This window comes from Apiospora aurea (assembly GCF_038362705.1).
Source record: "Apiospora aurea strain CBS 24483 chromosome Unknown utg000010l_segment0_segment0, whole genome shotgun sequence".
NCBI lineage: Eukaryota > Fungi > Ascomycota > Sordariomycetes > Amphisphaeriales > Apiosporaceae > Apiospora > Apiospora aurea.
In genome coordinates this window covers 1,319,673-1,339,415 of record NW_027117397.1, presented here as the reverse complement: position 1 = coordinate 1,339,415, position 19,743 = coordinate 1,319,673, and the positions used below count along the sequence as shown (strand labels likewise).

The 19,743-nt window shown below is 54.7% G+C and overlaps 5 protein-coding genes across 5 annotated transcripts; 3 read left to right on the top strand and 2 right to left on the bottom strand.

Annotated features, from left to right (window-relative positions):
* Positions 1-2,580: 2,580 nt before the first annotated feature.
* Positions 2,581-4,679, top strand: PG986_014450 (uncharacterized protein; the record flags this gene model as incomplete). Its single annotated transcript, XM_066850672.1, has 4 exons — positions 2,581-2,901; positions 3,846-4,034; positions 4,118-4,361; positions 4,534-4,679. The coding sequence occupies 4 exons, from the start codon at positions 2,581-2,583 to the stop codon at positions 4,677-4,679; spliced, it is 900 nt and encodes a 299-aa protein (XP_066692910.1).
* On the bottom strand, positions 4,674-5,392 carry PG986_014449 (uncharacterized protein; the record flags this gene model as incomplete). The annotated part of the gene is made up of 2 exons (XM_066850671.1): positions 4,674-4,892; positions 4,955-5,392. The coding sequence occupies 2 exons, from the start codon at positions 5,390-5,392 to the stop codon at positions 4,674-4,676; spliced, it is 657 nt and encodes a 218-aa protein (XP_066692909.1).
* Positions 5,393-5,679: 287 nt separating this feature from the next.
* Positions 5,680-7,093, top strand: PG986_014448 (uncharacterized protein; the record flags this gene model as incomplete). The annotated part of the gene is made up of 3 exons (XM_066850670.1): positions 5,680-5,753; positions 5,808-6,526; positions 6,927-7,093. 3 exons carry the CDS (start codon positions 5,680-5,682, stop codon positions 7,091-7,093), a joined length of 960 nt encoding a protein of 319 aa, XP_066692908.1.
* A 2,243-nt stretch (positions 7,094-9,336) lies between these two features.
* PG986_014447 (uncharacterized protein) lies at positions 9,337-10,701 on the top strand (the record flags this gene model as incomplete). The annotated part of the gene is made up of 2 exons (XM_066850669.1): positions 9,337-9,818; positions 9,876-10,701. 2 exons carry the CDS (start codon positions 9,337-9,339, stop codon positions 10,699-10,701), a joined length of 1,308 nt encoding a protein of 435 aa, XP_066692907.1.
* Positions 10,702-16,281: 5,580 nt separating this feature from the next.
* On the bottom strand, positions 16,282-18,847 carry PG986_014446 (uncharacterized protein; the record flags this gene model as incomplete). The annotated part of the gene is made up of 6 exons (XM_066850668.1): positions 16,282-16,461; positions 16,622-16,971; positions 17,114-17,640; positions 18,227-18,338; positions 18,419-18,679; positions 18,781-18,847. The coding sequence occupies 6 exons, from the start codon at positions 18,845-18,847 to the stop codon at positions 16,282-16,284; spliced, it is 1,497 nt and encodes a 498-aa protein (XP_066692906.1).
* Positions 18,848-19,743: the final 896 nt, after the last annotated feature.

Below are 19,743 nucleotides of genomic sequence, written 5' to 3'. Positions count from 1 at the left end.
TGTTCCTAAACGTCAGCGCAGGGGCAACCAGTCTCGGCGACCAAGTCCACCAATGAGCCAGCCCCCTCATCGCGACAACCCCGTTAGAAGCCTAACAGTTGAGACGTTGCCAGTGTCTCATCGAGCTTCCTCAACCACCATCTCTCATCTTAGCCTTGCGTCCTATGAGGAAAGAGTGATCTCAGACGGTGTGATAAAATGTGTCATGGAGGGCGGGGAGCCAACATTTCAGGTACAGTTCACGCTAGACAAGCGCCAGGGCACAGCGTATTGTTCCCAACATGCTTCCAATGCCAAGCCCCAAGATCGGCTGCATGCTCAAACCAGGAGACTACGGGAGCTACACCACGTTTACCCGACAAGATCAATGAAGGTATGCATCACTCCCATCCTAGAATTGCTTGTGAGCGCTGACTGACTTCGAGAAGCTGAATCCGATGACACTGGTGAGGTTGATCATCTTATCGCAAGGTGGAGCTCCGGCCGTCGTACCGCCTTCCTCCTCAAGTGGACAGATGGGACCCGCGATTGGATCCCTCGAGGTGATATTGACAAAGAAATGGTTCGCGAGTTCGAAGAAGGTTATGATGGCATCTATGAGGGGGTGGAGATCTTGGGAATCCGTGGGAAAGGGGTAAAGAAGCAGTACAAGCTGCATAGGGAGGGTCGTCCATCCAAGGAAGATGGATGGGTCGCAGTGAAGTTGATCAGCGAACGGCTACTGCATGAATTTGAGGAGAAGCAGTCTGGAAAGGCGAAGGAGCTAATATCTGGACCTTGACTGCTTGGAACAGCATCTGGAGTTTTATTGTACTGTACACGGGGCATTCCATAAACGTCTCCTTATCTATTGATGCTCTGTTGGTATCTTGTATCGCAGTGGATTGCATGCTATTGTCCTTCTAATCCAGGACTAAATTTCTCCGTTTATAGATACGGGCGGCAAAGATTTGTGCTTATCCTTTTTATGCAAAATGTGTTATTCTTACAGGACAGGACAGCACAGCATAGTTACATACCGTGTCTTGGCGTTCTCTGCTTCTCGTTGAGAGTCGGGCTTGGCAAGAGGAGGGGATCTACTACCATTCCAAGTCTGTCGCCAGGAATCGTGATCCAGCAACCGTGATCCAGGATCCTTTTCAATGCTCCTCAGCTAACTTAATACAGTGGATACTACAGGTGAGCGCGCAAATCAATATACAGTATATACAGTACTTACAGTACTGTATGTATGTACATATGCTAAAGTTGCTATTTTTATATGGCAGTCACCGTATCTCGGTATTCTTTGCTATCCGTTGTTAAGAGCCGGGCTTTATAAGTGTGGTGTCGTTGTTACCTTTCCAAGGTGGCTACCGCGATTCAGGAACCGCGACCCCGGAACCATGTTCCAGGAACAGGTATCCAGGAGCCGTTATCCAGTGACCGTAATCCAGGAACCCTGATCTAGGAACCGTTTCAATGTTCCTCAGCTTCCTTGATACTGAAAGCTCCGTCACTACTGTCGGCTGAAACGCTGTTCATGCAGAAGCCCCGGTATAAGCTCGGCACTGGCCACAAAGCTTCTTGTTAGGTGTACTTCTGCCTAACGATACGCTTAAGGGGCCGCTGCCCTAGGGCGACGCCAGTTAAGTTCTCTATTACCAAATCCAGTCTTTTCGCACAGTTACTACCATCTGGTAAGCCAGGACGTCCACCAAGAAGGTGGAGCTTAAGAGTAGCTTACGAGGCGGGTGATGCAATTACTGCGCGGGCTGGTATTAAAGGCAGTTAAACGGCTGGTAGTAAGGCGTTCGAGGGGAGCGCGGAGCAGTGCTCCTTACCAACCTGGACTGTAGCGATTCGAGGAAGATAAAGATGAGCCTTGGTTTAACGGGAATAGAATCCTGGAATATAATAATTGATAGAGTGAGGGCCCATTTGTCCAGCTCAGGGTCGCTGAATCAAGACTAAACGATCCGGTCGCGAGGGTTGCTGGCGTATTAGTGAGTGCTGTCAGATGTGGTGTATTAAGTGATTATTGTTGTGTCTCTGCTCTCTCCTCCCGTCTGTCTTGATCAGAGATATGCCCTCCTTCTTTATGCCTGCCACGTCCATGTTCGGACATCCGGTTGTAAGGTTCCTCTGTTCCGGACACATGCTTCTGGATGGCTTAATCCATATGCTTAACCATCCTTTACATCTGACATGATGCGGTACAAGACCCCGCTTAAGGGGCTGGCTCGGAACATCCTTATTCAAAACCTCCGATGTACTCGCACCTTTCCATCTGACAATACGTAGCGGAGGTCGAGTCGTATGGAAAGTTCAGATGCAGCAACCGTCCTTGTAATACCAAGATGTACACCGCGGGGTAGAGTGGGGTATGTAAGCATTGTGAACAATAGCACAGGGAGTAACCTAACTAAGCAGGCAGGCGCTAAATTACCCGACTCGCCGACCCCGCTTATAGCATAGCTAAAATAATTATTATTCTTGGTGACCAAGTCGCCGACCCTGTGATTTCATCTTCATCCTCGCCGATACTCACAAAGCTCGTCGTCGCCCGTTCTGTGCACCACCAGCAAGGCTAATCACAGCATGGCACCGACAGGACCTTTCAAGCCGCAAGGCCAACTGCCAGATGCAGGTCACTATGAATCACTTCACGAACCGCATCAGCCGCACCACCCCCACCACCACGAGCCGCAGGTCAAGCCGCAACACCAGCAGCCCAAGGGCCAGTCCAAGCCCGGTGGGCTTCACGATGCCGACAATTCTGCCACTCCCGAATTGCACCTTACGTGTCAAGGTCTCCCACCGAACGCCTACCATGTTGCCCAGTTCCTCTCCGACTACCACGCGCAGTCCAGCCAAGAAGAGTTCAAGGTCTTTACCCTCCACCCGGCCGACTTCAACGCCGTGGAAGCCCACGATTAACACATTGACGGGAACGGAAACCTATACGTCACCCAAAATATCATGCTGCCTCGTGACTGATGATGATGATGATGGTCAATTTATCGTCCGACCCGAGGCCTGGGCCTCATGCAGACGTTGTGGCTATGCTAGCTCTGCCTCGTGACTATATCGACAAGGTAGACAGACATGTGGGCTCTTGGTCTCATCCGTAAGCAGCTGTGAGCAATCGCAGTTCTAGAGTTTTGTTGTCCGGTTTTTACTGCTTTCTTGCTCTCTTGCCTATTTTGTTGGAAGGCGAATCAATTGGGTAAGATTATTAGGAATCCGGTTGACGCGCCCATTAGTCGGCGCACACGGAAACCGACTCACCAACCCATCCAGGTGCCAAAACGAGCAAATAAGGCTACCCTTGTGGCTACCCTTATGGCTACCCGGATAGCTGTAAAAGATGGAATATTTATTGGGAGATTGAAACGATCACAGTAGACAGAGAGAATAGCTAAGCAAGTAATGAAGCATCGCAATTCCAAGGACCTAAACCGTGCGACTTCTTACATATTTAACTCATCTGGTACGGCTTATACATAAGCTTGAGAAATAGACGTCGATTCCATCGAATAAAATCACTGCAAGATTCTCTAATGGCCTCACTTAAAGGTAATATAAACCTTGTATATGTTTCTAGTTATTTCTGCGAACAACGAGACTCCAAGCCCACCATCTCCAACGACGCCGACGAACATCACAATCGACTTGCGAAACGCCGCCCACTCACTTCGGCTTTACCTCCTCCAACACCTATACCAATACTGCAAGTGGTTAGCGACGCCACCCTGCCACCCTGCCACCCACTCGCGAATTTGCACCCGACCGCGCCCAGAATATCCTACGTTACAACCGACTCTACGAAAGCATGCTCCATCATGGATAACCCGGCCCTATAGGACACCGACCGCGTCGTGCTGGAGCTCTGCTCGATTGAAGGATTGCCCGACGGCATCGATGAGAAGATTCACAAAGGAAAAATCACAGGAAGCTTCCTCGTCAATAACACCACGAACGAGGACACGAGAAGAATACTCTACGATACACTGGGCATCGGCGACGTCGAGGATTCCTTTACCAGAAGATTAGTGATCTGCAAGCCCGTAGCGCAAAGGCAGCCGAGCGCCCAAGTCCGAAGCGACAGGCGGACTTTGACCGTTCCGACAACAAGCGCTCGAAGATCGAGTTACCCATCTACTCCGCCAGTGCCTTCAGCCAGCCCACAGGCAGCTCCGAGGAGCCTTCCCGCGCAGAACCCCAAGTCGGCAACAATGGCGACGACGAAGACGGGGCCGACCACCGTGGTGCGCACAATAGCCAAACCGTCTCACCTCCTACGGCCACCACCGAGGTCGACTCTTATCGACGTATATTTGGGCCGACTCGACGCCATCGCTTAGATCGCTCCTCACTTGGTCAGTCAAGCGTGCGCGCCTCCTCCTACAACATGACTAACATTTCTTCAGCCTCCAGTGTTACCTCTGCCCTGTGCACTCCACAAATATGGCGGATGTCATTGACCTGACGCAAGATGGTGCCAATAGCCTCCATGTGCCCAGATATCTGCCTCTGCTGACCCCTTCCCAGACGACGAGAATTTCGAAGACTCCGCCGGAGACCCTGCTGAGGAACGCGAGGTCGAAGAAGAGGACACCCAAGACGCGGCCGACAAGGACCTCCCCAACTACACCGACTTCACCGTCGCCCGCAACGGCTGGTGCGAGAAGTTATAGGCTGGCACCTGTGAGCTCTTCGGCTGCGACAATCTCGCCACCAAGGTCAATATCGCCGGCATCCAGACGTCGCTGGACCACTACCAGACCATGGGCGCATTCATCCTGCTGACGCAACAGGCACGCGAAGGGATTGCCGGAGGGCTGTTGGCAGACGACATGGGAATGGGCAAGACTTTGCAGATGCTCGCCCTCATGGTGATCCGTGGACACCTGGTTCAGATGCGGGACCATGTACAACGAGACCGGGACCGTCACCCCCCGCGTTCAAGCACCAGAAGCCAGGCGACAAGTGTCCTCGGAAGGACATGCATGGCGGGTTGTAGTGCCCCTGTGAAAAGGACGACTGAGCGCGCAGAATCGCAGCGACGACACGCCGCTGGCCGACGATCGTCTTTATGCCACGCGACCTTATCAACAACTGGGTTGCCGAAATCAAGAAACACATCGATATCGGCCCTGCCAGTCCGGCCAATGACTTCAAATTGATAGTGAACCACGATAAGTGGTCTGGCCAGGCCAAAGATCCGGCGAACCAACGCTTCTTCTACGAGGAAGAAGATCTCGAAGGGGTCGACCGCAACGAGAAAGGCCTCCTCCCCGAGTATGTAGGCGGCGAACGAACATGCTTCCTCGCGAGCGCCAGCATCCAGGGCCATGGGCGCCTCCCCGAGAACCTGCCCGCGGGCCTGATTGTGATGGACGAGGCCCATCGATACTTAGGCTCCGGCAGCCCCACCGCGCCCTTCACATTCCTGGAGAACATGCGGAAGAAGTGTGACGGGCCGGTCTTCCTCTTCCTAGTTTCGGGATCGCTCCAGGCCACGGGCCCGGACGCCTGGTTCCGGGCTGCAGACCACTTCACCGCCAGGGAACACGATTAGGAACACTACAGCGAGACCGTGAGTGACTAGCAGGCATTCAGATCCGCCGAGAAGTCCCTCCTCCGCCGGCTGCACTGGACGGACAAGACCGAGATCCGAGAGCAGCTCGCTCCCAAATGGCAAGAACACTGCGCCCTACGAGACTGAGCCAATACAGATCGGACTGGAAGGGCGTGCTGCCTACTAGGGAGTCCGTGGAGATGGAGCTCCTCCACGGCTGAGCGCGGGCCAATGCTAAGGGCAGCGAGTGCTACTCGGTCATCGCACGCTCGGCGACGTTCCCGACCATCGCCAGGCTTTGGTTCACAGGGGGCCTCACCACCGACCAGCTGATGGCGCCCACCGTCAACGAGCTCGCCAGCAAGGTGACCATGGAACTCACTTTGGCCAACTACGACCGCCACGCCGCGCTCGAGCTGCTCGAGGACAGCCCGTTCTGGGAGCACCGCCGCCTCCTGCGCGCTGAATCGCCCAAGTACCACCGCCTGCACGGCCGCATTAAGGAGATGATGGCCCTCGAGGAACCAGAGCACCTGATCATTTTCGCCCTATACCCCGTGACTTGCCTAGTTACCCTGCTGATTCTCCTGCGAGACTTCCCCTGGCTCCGCATCACATTCATGCACGCGTACATGCCGTACCAGGGCAGACATGGCAAGGACGGCTACTCGCGTCAGGCCACGCTGGACGCGCTGGAGTCGCGCGAGCATCCGCAGGTGGTCCTCATGACGTACCATCTTGGCTCGGTCGGCTTTAACTTGCAGGAGGCCAACTGGCTCACCATGCTCGAGGAGCCGAACACACACGCCCACGCGGCACAGGCCCCGGCCAGAGTGCACCGCAAGGGCCAGCGCCGCGCGACACACATCGAGGCCTTCTGGGACGAGGTGAACTTGGCCAGAAATACCTGGTACGGAAGAACACCAACCGCGACGCCATGGATCAGGGACTGGATTGGTCCATGTACGAGACCGACGGCCAGCAGGAGGCCGATTGACGGCATAGGAGGATTTGGATGTTGGTCGACGACTTGATTATTGCTTGGACGAGGCCAATCTGTAAAGCGTGATATTTAGCTAGAACTATTCTGGAGGTGTCATTCCCGCCGTATATGCTGCTTGTCCGATTTGGTCTGAATAATATGTAAAGAGCGATTCGCCAGAATTATCTGGACACCGCGAGGTTGAGTGCTGACAGCCTCGTTCTCTCGAAGTCCTGGATGTAGCGATTCAAGAGGGTAATATCCTGGCCTACACAGCACTGAGCACAATATCAAGACTCGACGCCCATATTTTCTGCTATACTAGAAAACACCACCCGTGACCTTCCACACCGAATAGCTACTCTATCTAACTCCTCCCAGACCGGAATATAGCTAGCCCTGCACGTCCCGTACCTATATACCAAGTACTTTCTGAGCAGGACCGCCAGCTCGCCACAGCTCGGAATATGGGGATAACGAGCGAAAGACATCCCTGCGGAGGCGTCAGCTTCCAGGATTTCCACTTCGTGGTCGGTCTGATCGCCTAGGAAGGCCGTTAAGGTTTGCAGGCCCACGAATTGAGCTATGGAAAAGCGGTATAGGAGGCTGTACCATCCGGACTCCAGAACGCCTAGGTGCCGAACAAACTCGACGTGGAGACCCACTAAATGTGTGGCGTTGAGGCCATCGATCTGCGTCTGATAAGAGCCAACTGAGTGTATCATGACGATATCCCGGTTGTAGTCAATATAGACTGGCTGTGCTGTAGGCAATTTGTGGTATGTCCGTCGGCAAACAAGGCGGGACCGTGAACATACGTGCAGCAGGGAGGGGACCAGTTGGCTAGAGGTGCACCACCGCCACGCGTTGCCATTGGTTGCGACTGTCCATAAGATCCGCGTGGCTGGCAAGGCCAAACGCCAGATCTCATCCTCTAACTCAGGCGGCAAACCGCAGACGTTAAACATTATGCGGTTTCCCGCTACTACAGGGTCCCACGGCGTTTTGCAAATACGCTACCGTATGGATACGCCCTGCTGTTCTCACTCCTGCTATGTATAGCATTCAAGGGATACCGGCTGACCAGTCCTGTGTTTCGATCATGAGTACAGTACATCTTCCGTATGATACATACATACATACTGTACAATGAAGCACCTTGACAGGGCTGAAGCGTTCAAATCATCGTCGATGCACAGTAGCTGAACATGGTCGTCCACTTACAGCCGTTGTGGGAACCTCCAAGTCATCTTGGTACTTACCTAGTCGCAGTGGTACTTGTAAACGCCAGAAATGCATCCTTTCAGCGCTTTGGTGGGATGCTGACAGGTACCCATGACTCCCTAGGATGCACTGTGGGGCGCCTGCGCCGTGCGTAAGCAATGTGGGAGAAGTACCGGTCATCACTAAGCATGACTTTCGTAGGGCTGGCTGCATATTGAGCGCTGACATGTACCGCTATCGCTAAGCCCTGTACTCCAGCTGACTTGGAGAACAGTGGATCAGTGGATTAGAAGGGCAGCTTTTGATGCCGCTTACCCCTAATTGAAGACAGAGTGGATCCAGCGACGCAAATTTCCTACAGTACGTTTTGCTAGGAATCCATACTTAGCTCTGATTGTACGGGGCCAGTCCAATAGAGCGTCAGCGTGAATGCCAAAAGTACAATTTGGGAGTATCATGTACATATGTATGTAGACGAGATGGATACAGTATATATTTACAGTAAGCATACTACACTGTGATTCTAGGTCGATGAGTGCTATATAAAGTAGGCTTAAAAGGTGAAATGCAGTACACGGATAATACTGATATGTCTTACGACTATAAAAAGTGCATAGACTTTTAACCCTCTGTGTTCGACAGTATATTCCCAATTCACGATCCATCTTAAAAAATCCCCCAGCCAGCAATAAAGATGGACCGGCTTTCTAATATCCCAAAAGACCTCCATGGGTTAATCACGGATCATCCCAGCCCAATATCGCGAATGTCCCTATCGAAATTTTTTCGTGCAAATAGGCAAGAGCTTTCTATTACCTCTGTTCGCAAAGCAAACACTGTCCTCTGGGCAAAGTTATTCAAAGACGAATCTTGGATTCAGAGTGTAATGGATATGACCTATCCTGACGGCCCTTTCCAGCCAATCCCCATTCTGGTTGGCCCGAACTTGGACAAGGTGCTCTTTGGGACAGAGACCGACCACGAGTTACACCTCATTGTCAATGATTGGGGCGGTGATGTCCGGTCTGAGCGTAAGCATGCGCGACGAACGCTTGACAAGTCAACCCGCTTTCAGCGGCCGGTACACGTTTCCATTTGGGCAGTAGACGGACAACTAGTTGCCCAGTCCTTTCGTGGCATTCCGACGTACCAGTTTGGGACGCCACAGGGATGGGTGACAACTAGGTGTCCTAGAACAGATGACGAGGCTCGACTTCAGGCGGCTTCGCTGCCGCGCAGAGCTGTCGTGCTGTCTTCTGATTACCCATCTCGTTTGCGGGTGCCGTAGTTGATTCGCTTGAGTGGAGCACTCGAGGTGTCTCGTCTCGGCTTTCTTATCCCGGTATCCCCGTTGCCGTCCGCGGTAGGGAAGGGGAGGGAGGTACTCCTACTGGGATTGACAAGAGTGATAGGCGGAAAAAATGGTCCGAACAATTGGTTGCTAGGCTACAGGATAAAGATAAAAAGCACAGCAAGTTAAATTCAATGTCATCTTTTCCAATCCAACTTCCACCTCGTCCCTCGTCTTCCCAGAGTCCTACAATCGCTCGATAAAACGGTCGCCCAAATGGTCAGGACACGAAAACGCTCCCGCCTGCAGGAAACTGCACCCTCAACAGCTGCCAGAAAGGAATTCAGCCACCTTGCGTCCCTTCCACTTGAGATTTGGAAAATGGTCCTCGAAAACATCGACCACCAGCCGACCATCAATGCCCTTAGCCTGACCAACTCGGCTGTCAACGCTATTGTGATACCGCACTTGTATCGTCGCATTGTCATCACCCGATCACATGACCCAATCTCCAAGCGATTTGAGTGTCTTCTCACCACTGGCCAAAAGAAGCAGCTCAGGAAAAAGGAAAACGACGAGGGCCAGCAGGAGCGCTGTCCCAATGAGCTCAATCAGACAACCAAACCTATCGTCGCTACTCATGTACGACAGCTCATAATAAACGACGACCCGTATAAGGATACAGAGGTCCGGTGTATTGAGAAAATATTGAACAATCTGAATCAACTCAAGATCATCGACACATCCATCCTGACCGTGTGAGTATGGCGACGCTCTGAGCTTCAGCCGCCGTCTGCAGCTAATGTTCTCTGTAGAGATATGGCGAAATTTATTGCGTCTTTGAAACACCTTCAAGCTCTCCGCGTGACGACCGCCTGCGGCGAAGCAGTTCTGGAGCCAATTCGTCAGGTAAAAGGTATAAAGCACCTAAGATTCGCATGCGGCACGAACAGGCATCATCCAAATATCGATGTCGCCCAGTCCTTAATCGAAAATTCGGCGTCAACACTACGCAGCCTCACCGGCGTCATGTTCTTCCCTTTCAAAGTTGAGTCAGGATCAACGAAAGCTCAATATCCCCTGATCATGTTAAAAACCCTCCATATTTTGAAGCTTCCGTTGGACAGGGAGAATACTGAGCGCATGCTCAAATTCGTCGACTTCGTCAAGCTAGAAGACCTTCTTTGGGATGACAATCATAATGATCCCGTTCTTCTTTATGAACGGCTCGCTGTTCTGTTTGGGACAGCGTCTCCCCCAAGCCTACGCTCCCTCCGCCTTACCATAAGAATCAACTTTGAGGTCGGATATCGTTTCATCGCATCCTTCAATACCTTGAGAACGCTTTCAGTGGCGAACAACTGTATCGGCCCGAGTGACATTATGCTGGAATCCATATTGAAACACAAGGGGCTCCGGATTTTGGAATTGCGCAGTGAATGTTGCGTTCCACCATGTCTCTCAGCTCGGGAGATATGCGTCATTGTCGATGGACTACCCGAGCTACGCGAGTTGGCATTTGTGCCCAAGGAAGAAGAAATGGCGAGTGCCCCCACATTGATAGAAATGGAGAAACTGCTGACTCAAAGACGACTTCCCAGGCTGAGATCAGTCGGGAGCTGGTTCGGGCGAGACATCTGACGTCCGTCACTTGCTTTAGCGATAGGAAACGCTGGCTGCCATTCGGACGGCCAGTTCAAGTTCTCGAGAGGATTATATGTGCCTTTCTAGATGATACTTCTCGATCCGGCGGGAGGTTTACCTGGGAAGACTATTACCGCCTGAAAGAGGTTTCAGTGGCTTATAGAACCTGGGAAATTGCTTCCACATTTAATGAAACCACGAAGAAGCAGCAGCAGAAGTTGGAGGGCAGACTACCGGGTCGGGAAGTCCTGTTCAGAGAAGTTGCATGCTGTGCACCTCAAAGCGACCTCTCGTGGGCAAGTGAAGTAGCTAGGGACTTGGCCCGCAGCTAAAGATAGAGAAAGAGGTTGGCTGACGTTAGTAGCTCATCCAAATTATGCTGAATATCTGACGGTTTTCGACTGTCGACACGATTTGGTGGTATGACGCAAGGTTGGAGCTGAAACACACTGCTATAGTCTAGATCTAATTTCAGCTAGCACTAACAGTAGGTGCCAGAAAAGAAAAGGAGGTTACGCGCTGAGTGAGACTGGACTGGACTGGATGTATTATCGCCATATTGGGACAGCGTCCCGCCTCTTATGGGATATCTGGCGTGCGAGAGTCTATCTACATCTATACATACAGACATGTACGCGATATCCCGCATATCGAGCCTAGTGGCAGTCTTTGGCCAACCCGTCTCCGTGACTCCTCCGTGCGAGTTCGTCCCCGGTTCTTCCCTCTTCTTGCTGGTGATTACTTCATGGAAGGCGCCCTCTGCGGCCTTTAGGTGGTGGACATATATCCTCGTAGTATTTCGTCAGCCTTACGAAGAGCTAAAACTGTTCCGGGCTGTATTAGCCGTTGCCAATACTCTTGTGGGGTCCTCGGTTCAGGATCAAACTTGGGCTATATGGCCTGGAATCGTTTCGTCTTCCGGCAGTGTACTAGGTGTTCCGGCGTTCGCCGCATTCGGCAGGCGCATGGATCGTTCTGTGGGTGTTGAACCCTTCTGTGATACCAATCGAAGTCTCCATGCCCCGAACGGAGCGCGAGGTTATGAAGTGTAGTGTTTGCCTAGGCAGGTCCAGCTCCTCAGAGGCCCCCAGAGTTGCTTCTGTGAACTCGAGCTCCCGGTAGCGTTTGCACCCCTGAAGGGCGTCTTCCCACCACTGCGCGAACTGTCGTTGGATCATTCTCTTTCGCTGTAACCCTACTCCAGCGTAGGTAGCCGGGGCGGTAGGGCTTGCTGGGAGCGCTGCGCCTTGTTTGGCGAGCCTGTCGGCCTCCTCACTGGACTGGACTGGATGTATTATCGCCGTATTGGGACAGTGTCCCACCTCCCGAGGGGCATCTGGCGTGCGAGAGTCTACCTACATATACACGAGATATCCCGCATATCGAGCCTACTGGCAATCCCTTGGTCAAACCGTCTCCGTGACTCCTCCGTGCGAGTTCGTTCTCGGCGCTCGTCCCGTTTTAGTAGCTACTGCTTCATGTAAAGTGTCTCCTATTACTTATCGGGGGTGGGCATGCGTCTTCATAATATTTTGTTAATGTTACGAAGAGCTGAAACGCTTCCGGACTGTGTATTAGCCGCTGCCAGTATTCTTGTGGGGTTTTCGGGTCGGGGTCGAACTTCGGCCATCGAGCCTGGTGTCGTCTCGTTTTCCGACAGTGTACTAAGTGTTCTGGCGTTCGTAGCATTCGGCACGCGCATCGGTCGTTCTGTAGGTGCCGGAACTTCTTGTGATACCAGTCAAAGTCTCCATGTCCTGATCGGAGCGCGAGGAGGCTGTGGAGTGTCCGTCTAGGGAGGTCCAGCTCCTTTGGCGCCTTGAGCGTGGCTTCGGTGAATTCGAGTTCCCGGTAGCGCTTGCAGCCTTGGGAGGCCTCGTCCCACCACTTCGTAAACTGTTCCTGGATGGTCGTCCTTCGGTACCTCCCTACGCCCGCGTACGTGGCCTGGGCAGAGCGGCTTGGTGGAAGCGCCGCCCCTTCTTTCGCGAGCCTGTCGGCCTCCTCGTTCCCTTGGATCCCCTCGTGGCCCGGCACCCAGCGAACGCGGACGTCGGCTATGGTTGCTAGCTCCTGGAAGGCGAGGAAGGCCTCTTGCGAGCTCTCTGGCGCATTCCCCGTGAGACTCTGAATGACCGACGTATTATCGAGGCAGACGTGGATTGTCGTGCCTGGGTCCGTTCGATAGGCTCGGAGTAGACCCTGCCATGCCCCGACAGCCTCTCCGTCAAAGACCTCCGCCAGCCCTAGTCGGCCCTTTCCCTGAGCTACTTTCCGTCCTTTCCTGTACAGGGCGAAACCCCAGCCCACTGACTCATCAGGTCCTTTCGACCCATCCGAGAAAACGATGAGGTGGGTGTCGGGAAGCGTTGACTGCCACGCTGCGAACTCCTTCGCCGCTGTCTTCTTGTCTTTCTGCGGCTCCTGCTTCAGCGCATATCTTTTCGGAAGGTACTGCGGCCTCGGGAAGCTGGGCAGGAGTCTGGCCGCTCTCTGGAGCCTGGTCCGCGCGGGCTGTAGAGAGCCGTAGCCGCGGCCCGGTGGATAGGGCCGCAGCGCCGTCCGCGCGGTCAGCATGTGGTCCTTGTCCGTCGACTGGAGCCGCTGTCCGAAGCGATAATACGCTGTCTCTAGTGCAATTCGTGCCGTTGGGACACCCGCATCTCTGTATAGTGTGGCTATTGGTGTCGTCTTCCATACAGGCAACACAGCCCGGATCGCCTCCCGCAGGACCCTGTCTATTTCATCCATGTGCGCCTCTTGGCGGGTCGACACCTCCAAGCCCAGCTGCCGGCTCGCTGTTCGCCGGGCCTTCGTCCGCCCCTCGTACCACGCCTCAGCCCCGTACGTGAGGATGGGGAGGACGCAGGTGAATATGGTCTTCCGGAGAGCTCTTGGTGGGGGGCCTCGCTGGGTAGTTGCTAGGCTCCGAAGGTGCTGGACGACGATCCGTGCTTGTGCCGCCCTCTTCTTCACGTGTTCCGTAAACCGAAGCTTCGAGTCAAACCAGACGCCGAGCCATCGTACGGGCTGGTCCGCGGCGTGCACAGTAAGCCCATGACCCCGTGCCGTGACGCTAGGGAGATTCCCCGGGTTCTTTGCGCGTGTGAAGTGGAGGAGCTCGCTCTTCTCCGGGTCGATCGTGACTTTGTTTTCTTTGCCCCAGTCCAGGACGTCGTTCAGGTCGGTCTCTAGCTGTCGTGCGTTATCTCGGAGGGACTTGCTTGCTCGGTAGAAGCAGATATCGTCCGCGTATCCAAACCGGTGTCTTGTGTCCTCGAGCAGAATGTCGGCAATGTAGAGAAGAAAGAGAACGGGGGAGGCGGGGGATCCTTGCGGCAGGCCGCATTGGATCGTCTGTGGTGCTGTTGTGACGTCCTCGAGTCGGATTCGCGCTTGCCTTTCTTCCATAAAGGAGCCCACAAACTTCACCAGCTGGGTGGCCCAGCCCTGCTGTCTCATCCGGAGCATAAGCCGTTTCTTGAGGGTTGCGTCGAATGCGCCCTTCACGTCCACGGTAAGAATCGAGGCCGTGCCCCTGTTCTCTAGGGAATGCTCGATCTCATGTGTCAAGCAGGCGAGGAGGTCCGAGGCAGCTCGTGTTGGCAGGGCGCCCGCCTGTTGTGGGCTGACCACCTTGTATACGAGCGTGATGTTTGCTATCCTTCTCGCGACGAGCCTCTCGAGGCCTTTCCCGAGGCAGGAGAGAAGGGCGATCGGTCGCCAGGAGCGAGGGTTCGAGAGGTCTTTCTTGTTCGGCTTCCGCAGCATCACAACCTCGGCTGTGCGGAACGGACGTGGGTGGTGTCCTATCCTCAGGCAGGCCTGGAAGAGAGATCGTACCGGTTCTTCGATGGCATACCAGCACGCTTTCAGTAGCCGCACCGAGATGCCGTCGGCTCCTGGGGAGGTGCTCTTGACCGCGATCGTGGCAGCTGTGAGTTCTTCTCTGGAGATGTAGGTATCCCAGGGGAGGACGCGCCGTGGTACCGTTGGGATCTCTAGAGGGTCGTCCTCGAGGTCTTCGGCGTCCGTGAATCGCTCCAGCAGAGTCTTGCGCAGGGCGTGCGCCTTCTCTTCCGTGTCCTCAATCGTCCTGCCGTCGATGACAAGAGGAGGCGCTTGCAGGGCGGGCTGTAGCCTGTGCCATCGAACCACCTCGTACAGGTCTTTGTCAGACTGGATCGAGTCGATTCGCTGTCGCCAGTATTCCCGCTTCTCCTTCCGGACTACCGCGAGGAAGCGTTTTCGTTCTTCTAGGTGCCTCCAGTCCCCTTGGTGGTGTCGTCTTGCTCGTCGGAACGCATCCCGGGCTTCCCGGCAGGCGTCAGTCCACCACGGCGCGTCGTGACCATCTTTCGCTGGCTGTCTCCCGACCGCTTCCAGTGCTCTTCGTAAGAGGCTCAGGATCTCCGTTGTCTGTTGGTCTAACTGGTCCGTCGTCGGTATCGGCGGGAGTGGCGTGAGGCTTTGCACACCCAGTTCGACCGTGCCGGCAAAGGCTGTGAGTTTATGTTCTGGTACCGAGTACCGAAACTGCGTTCCTGATGTGTGGTCGGGCCGAGGGATCAAGATTCGGATTGTTTCGTGGTCTGCTCCTGTCTGAAGTCTCGGGTCCACTTCCGCCGCGGCGAAGGGAATGTTCGAGAAGGCTAAGTCGATGGTCCGTCCCGCTGCGTGTGTCGGGATCCCAATCTCCCCGATGTAGCTGAGTCCGTTATCACCAGCCCAGTCGTGGATCTCGATGCCCCCGTTTCGGGTTTGGGGCACGTCTGGGTCCCAGGCGCTGCACCAGGCGTTAAAGTCCCCTGCGACTACGCAGTGGGGTGGTGGTCGTAGGTCTAAAAGGAGTCGTGTCGCCCGGCTTAGCGGTTCATGTGGGGGTTTGTATACGTTTATGAAGGTCCAGTGGTCGACCTCGAGCCATAGGAGGTCTCTGGTCTTCCATGGTCGCTTTTGTCTCGTTTTGAGTCTGCTGTCTTTCCTAACATAAGTCATTACTCGGGGTTGGGAGGTGATGCCGTCCCAATTGTCCACCGGGACGTAAGCATTGTAGCCCGGGTGCGAGTTGAATCTGTTCCGGCCGTCGTTCGTGACGGATGGTTCCTGTACGAGGATCACGTCTATGTGGTCCTCCCAGCATTGTTGTAGTAAGGTCGTGTGTGCTGGCGGCGATTTGCCAACGTTGGCCTGCGCCACCTGCAAGACTTGCCGTCCTGGCCTGCTGCACGTCGAGGATCTCCGGTGGTTTGTTCTATTCATGGTCCATATCAGCTATGTGATCGTCCACGCTGTAGTTGATACGTGGGATGTTCCGTCGGCTGCGCTTTGGTCTGCTCTCGTGGGTGGGCTGAGGCAGTCTTTCTACGGCTTCCATGGGCGCGTGAGTCGGGTCCTCTGTGGCCATTTCGGCGTTGTTCCTGCCGGCAGTTGGCGTATCTGATCTCGGGCTGGTGTCCTTTTGTGTGGTGCCGCTCTGGTTTGTTCCTTGGGGTTGGGCTGCCTTGTAGAGCAGGCTTCCCGTCTGGCGGATCTTGGCCAGCTCACTTCGCGTTAGGCGTACTAGCTTGCCGTGTTTCACGACCGGCTTTGCTGGGCAGTTGTCGTGACTAGCTGGGGCCGGCCCATAGCAGTTCGCACACCGTGGGCGGTCCTGGCACGGTTGCGGGTGGTCATGGCCCGCTGGGAGCCGGGTGCTACAGTTTTCGCACCTATCTGTTCGCGTGCAGACTCGGCTCGGGTGGTATCCTTGGCATCCTGGGTTATGTCTGCTAGGTGGCGTCCGCTTCTCTATCAGCCGGGCGGGCCCGCTCGCGCCGAAGAGCCGAAACGGACGGACTTTCTGCAAGAACGAGACGATGCACGACCTCTTGTTCGTTCCCGGGGCCGGCTCCTGGCGTGCCCAGCGCACGCTTACTGGTTCGACACCGGTTTGCGCAATAACTTCATCTCGTAGGAGGGTGTCGGTCTCGAATGTCTCGCCGAAGATGTTCGAGAGCCGCGTCGGGCAACCCGGGACCACGTAGTTCACCCACGTGATTGGGACCTCGACCGCGTCCGCTCGTAGGCTTCGCGCCAGTTCCTCTTTCCCTCGGAGGAGTTTCTCCCTCGCTTCCTTGTCTCTCGGGCGGACTGCAACGCCCGTGGCCGTATGGTAGACATCTGGGATGTCCACAAGGGATAGGTTTAGAGTCTTGCATACGGCTTGTCGTAAGGCGAAGTTGTGCTGGCTGTGTGCCCAGCCTCGATGTTCCTCGGGGATCCTGGCTAGGACTCGGAGGTCCTCTCTTTGTTTCGTTTGTTGGGTTTGCTGGGTTTGTTTGTTTGTGTTGTCTTGAGGTGGGTGGCTCTGGTCTGCTCGGGCGACGTCAGCCCAGCTGCGCGTGGGGGGCCCTAAGAGGCTCCGCACGGGCTGGGCCGTTCTCCTGTAGGTGTTCGTTCGAGTGGGGGCTAATGCTGTCCCCGGTCTTGGCCTGTAAGAACGCCGTAAAGCCTTTCGTAATTTCTGCAGCTAGCTCCTTGTCTTCCTCGCGGCAGTCTTCAATAATGGTGTCCAAGGCGTGGGCGATCTTAGCAAGCACCGATCGTCGGGTGTTATGTCGTCTGTCCATATCGCTCAGGATCGGTGTCAGTGTGTCCGAGGCTGGGCGGTGTGCTTGAGCCATGGTTCGTAGCGCGGCTTCCTCCGTCGTCGAAGCTTCTCGAGCGTCGTCGACCTTCCTCCGGTTTCGCAGTGGGCCGTTCGCAGGGGCCTCGTTCTGTCCTGTTCGTTTCCTCTTATGCGTATAAGTAGGAGACGGTTCTTCGAGGTGGCCGGGAGGGTTGTTTCCCGTCATCACCTCATCGGCGGTGTCCTCACGGGAAGGTGAGGCCATCACGATGATGGTCCCAGAGTCCATTTGGCCTCTGGGCTGGCGTTGAGGCGCCGGTTGAGGGCTGTTAAGGAAATAGCAGTAGATAGCAGGCTGGCACTAACAGTAGATGCCAAGAAAGAAAGAAAAGAAAGGAAGGTGCGCTGAGGGAGACGGTGCTGGGCCGCGAGCATCCCGACACGCTCGGCAGCATGAACAACCTGACGAAGGTACTCAGAAACATGGGACGGCATAGTGGGGTAGACGAAGGCATTTCACAGACACCGGTTGAGGGGATTCAAACGCGATAGGCTGGCTGAGAATTGTATTATGCCTTCTTCTCTAGATTGAGCAGTATCTAGGGTCTGTCTAGTATCAGGCAATCTCGTCATAGCGAAATTGACATTACATCAAAGAACAAGCTAGATTTCCCATCAAAGCCATGCTAACACCTTAGGAGGGCTAGCCAGTGAATGGTCACTCTGAGCTCCATGGTTACAGCCTGGCCGTTTAATGATTGTTCGTGTTGCGTGCTATGCTTTCTCTACGGCGCCTCTCCATCTGCCAATGATACGCGTCCTGCAGCCGCGTGATGGCGTAGGCTCAAGCACGTGTGCCCTACATGCGTTCCGAATTGCATATGCCGGACAAGAAGGCCATGAGGTGCTTACTATATCCGAACGCTCGGTCGGATCACAGGTGTAGCCAGTACGCTGCCCTCAGCCATGCGACGGGCAACGATTCGGCGCACGTACCGTTGTCGACTGAAGTCGCCCGTAACCCCTACCTACCATGAAGCGTGGCGGACACCCGTCAGGTCCTTGTCTCTTGCCGCGGTGGAGTGTCCTAAGCGCATATTATACTGCCGGACCAGCTGCGAAGCGATTCGTAGTCGAGTATTATCTGCTGGTCGTATGCCATCGAGTGGCACAGGTCTAGTCGGGGGCGCTGCTCATCGCACACAGGCGACTCTAGATTCGGCGTCGTGCGACGGCCGTGACCAAGGCGACGGCGACGGCGACAGCGAGGAGCATCGTTGCTGCGTCGGTCATCGTACTGCGGAGGATTCGGACTAGGCTGGTGGAAGGCGGGAATCAAAGCATGAAAGCGGTGGGACTGAGGGTCTGTACGGATGAAGGCTTGCCAATAGCTACGGCAGCCGCTGTAGAGCCGAGGAGCGGGCGGAGCTGGGATCACGACGAGCGGCGACGGCAGAAGCACTTACCAGAGGTCAACGAAAAGGTACCCCACCCGGGAAGCCTTTCTAGCGCCACGCGAAAAGCGAAGGGCATGCTGGAGTAACAAAGGTACTTTCTGCACAGTGGGAACCGATACAACAGCTCGAGATCAGCTGTGTGTTGATCGAATGGATGCGCCACGGCTCACAGATAGAAGGCTGGGCGAGCTGAACGTCGCGACGGACGCGTCGCCTAGCGTGCTCAACAGGGGTGACGGCTTTGTCGGGTGGATGCTTTCCCTTCGCCTCGACCACCCTGCCTTTCACTGGGTCCGGTCGCCCTAATTCTTACCCCAGACCGCCTGAGCTGCTGGAAATCCAAGCAGCGGCACGCCTCGCCCCTTTGGCATATGTGTGGCCGATGGCACGCGCTGTCGCAACACAAACTAGCCACAGAAATCTGATTGCAAGACAGACCTGAGCCACGTATTCATTATAAAGTGTAGCTAAATGTAGAGTGAGTTAAGGCTTTTGTATTAAAGTAATTCATGTATCCGAGTTATTCGCGCTATCCAGGCTAGGCCTTCACAATCAGGTCTGCGGGAGGATCCATCCCGAAACAGTGGCTGTCGCTTCTGTGCTCACTATACAGCCTTACGAATTGTTTGATAGTATTCATGTCAGCGGAGACACGCGAATCTCGGTCCTATTTCTAGTAGATGACCCTCGTCATGCTCAGTTGTGACGGCCATACACGTTGCTTAGGGGCCTTACACCTGACCGCCAGCCGCCTACCGGCTGACTGGCACAACAGCCCCTAGGAAGAGCCCAAGGGAAGACTAAATGGAATACTGTAGACTACCTCTGCCTTTCCCTCCTCATCTTTGCTGTCCTCGCCAACAGAAGCACCTGCCATAGTTGAGGCCTTGTCCCAACTCGCATTGATGCTCGCCGTGAGAAGTGACACGGTTCGAATGAGAATTTGTTATGTTGCTCAATGTAGTGTTCATT